General features: G+C 30.8%; 2 protein-coding genes across 3 annotated transcripts in view; one reads left to right on the top strand and one right to left on the bottom strand.

Moving 5' to 3' along the window:
* The window catches only part of echdc3 (enoyl CoA hydratase domain containing 3), a 9,487-nt gene extending 9,060 nt beyond the window's left edge, over window positions 1–427 (top strand). Inside the window, exon 5 of the mRNA XM_059511848.1 lies at window positions 14–427. Within this exon, the coding sequence (XP_059367831.1) occupies window positions 14–340 (327 nt within the window). The 3' untranslated portion in view covers window positions 341–427. The remainder of the gene's footprint in view (window positions 1–13) is intronic.
* A 1,120-nt stretch (window positions 428–1,547) lies between these two features.
* fbxo7 (F-box protein 7) overlaps window positions 1,548–2,500 on the bottom strand; it is a 6,393-nt gene continuing 5,440 nt past the window's right edge. For both annotated transcript variants that reach the window (XM_059510554.1, XM_059510555.1), the window contains one exon: window positions 1,548–2,073. In XM_059510554.1, coding sequence (XP_059366537.1) covers window positions 1,765–2,073 — 309 coding nt within the window. In that variant the 3' untranslated portion in view covers window positions 1,548–1,764. The remainder of the gene's footprint in view (window positions 2,074–2,500) is intronic.

Raw genomic sequence — 2,500 nt, 5'->3', positions numbered from 1 at the left:
GCCCTGTGTCCAGGTTGCAATGGAGATGCTGTTGACGGGGCGTCCCATCTCGGCTCGGGACGCTCTGCTGCATGGACTGGTCAGTAAGGTGGTGCCAGAGGAGCAGCTGGAGCAGGAGACGCTGGCCATGGCCCACAGGGTGTGTGAGAGCAGTCGGCCCGTGGTGGCTCTGGGGAAGGCCGTGTTTCACAGACAGATGACTCTGGGCCGAGACGCAGCCTACGCCTCTGCTGCTGCCGCCATGCTGGAGAACCTGACCCTGCGGGACGGTCAGGAGGGCATCCGGGCGTTCCTGGAGAAACGCAAACCTGTGTGGAGCAACACTGACGCGGTCGACTGATCCAGAGAAACACTGCAGCTTCATTCAGTGCTAATTCATCACCTGTCATGCCTCAAAATAATAAACACATAATCATTATTATCATAACGTGAAAAAGACTGAAATATATTGCTGTTGTAAATTACTGTCTTTTTTTATTTCTATTCTATTCTATTTTCTATTCTACATGTTTTTCTTTGTGTGTGTGTGTGATTTATATAACTATTATATAAAAAAAATAAAATATGAAATAAGTGATCAAATAATATTATCAAACAATATAATACAATGATTATTATTATTATTACTTTGTAAATATTACTGTTGTAAATTACAATTGTACTGTAAAACAGAAATGCATTTGATTATTACTGTCTTATCAAATAAGATTATCTATATAATGTTTGTTAAAAGAAAATATAAAATAATATCAAAAAATATAATTATTTTTATTATTGTATAAAAGGCAGCTGAAATATTACGGTTGTAACTTACAATTGTACTGTAAAATAGAAATGATTATTAGCCTACTGTCTTATCAAATAAAATTATATATAATTTTTGTTAAAAGAAAATATCAAATAGAAAAATTATCAAATAATATTTTACAAAAAGAACAATAAAAAAATATTTTTTATTACTGTATAAAAGAAGGCTGAAATATTACGGTTGTAAATTACAATTGTACTGTAAAATAAATATTTATATTTGATAAGTACTGTCTTGTCAAATAATATTATCAAACTATATAATTATTGTTTAACTCTATTTTAACTAATTATAAATAAGAGAATGCCAGAATATATTTTACTCCAAAATAGCAAATCATCAAAAAATATTACAAAATATAATACTACTACTACTAATAAAAATCTTTTAAAATAATAATAAAAATAATAATAATTATATATCACTTTTGTAAATTTAGTATTTTTTAAGTCTAATAATACTTTTTAACTAATTATTTTATCTAACTATATATATATATATATATATATATATATATATATATATATATATATATATATATATATATATATATATATATATATTAAAGTCCAATAATATTACCAAACAGTAAAATAAAGTTAATTATTATTTTAACTCCAATTTGGAATATGTTGCTGTTGTAAATTAACATTTTAATATAAAATAAATAACATCTGTACATGATGTTATCAAATGTGAAATATAATCTCAGATTTGACAAAGCAATCAAACTCATGACTTCAAGATCATTCTGAACTTTTTATTGAATGTTGTTTATGCATTAAACACATCTTGCTCTAAAATGCATCATCTGTAATGTTTCGGGGTAATTAATCTTTGCGTCGTGTTTGTCGCTCTGAATGTCACAGGAATGTTTAATTCGTGAAGAACCAAAAAATCGGACCATCAAAATAATTGGACCTCTCCCCTTTTGGAAAAATAAGCATTTAAAGTGTTCAGATGAATCCTCTCCTGACATCCGCCAGTCGACTTCCTCCCGGCCTCAGGCTCCGTCGGCCAATGGGAATGCCCAATCCTGGCAGATGACCCGGGAGCGGGCCAATGGGGTCGAAGCGTGGGCGGGGCAGGATGACGGGCGCCTGGTCGTAATCTCCGCCGATGATGCCGGGAGGATAGAGAGGAAAAGGAAGCGGAGAAGATGGGACGGGGCTGAACGGGAAAATCGGAGGCACGTGAGGCGGGTAAAAGCGGCATCTGCCCCTGCGCTCATTCTCCTTCCTCTGCTTGTACTTCTTTTTGTAAAGCTGAGAACAGAAAAAAAGGACAGCTTTTAGAGAGCTTAGAATTGTGTTTATTGTGTACAATAAGGAATACAAGTACAAATAAAATATTCAATTTAGTAATACATAACCTGACATTTCTTCATTCATTTTTGTTATCAAAAATTATTGTAATTTAACAATTGTATTTTTATTTTTTAATAAATAATATAATTGTTAATATAATTAATTAGCATTAATTTATTAATGTAAAATGTATATATTTTATATGCTATTTTTATAAATGGTTCCATTATAAAATCACTGAATATTATCTATTTATCTGCATGTTTATTTCATTTTAAATAAATGAGAAATATATATATATATATATATATATATATATATATATATATATATAAATTAAACAAATCAGTCGCTTAATTAAATACTGAATTGCCATTAATTTCTT

The sequence above is a fragment of the Carassius carassius genome, chromosome 26 (genome assembly GCF_963082965.1).
Source record: "Carassius carassius chromosome 26, fCarCar2.1, whole genome shotgun sequence".
NCBI classification, from domain to species: domain Eukaryota; kingdom Metazoa; phylum Chordata; class Actinopteri; order Cypriniformes; family Cyprinidae; genus Carassius; species Carassius carassius.
Note: the sequence above shows the minus strand (reverse complement) of the source record. Positions and strands in the feature narration are given on the sequence as shown.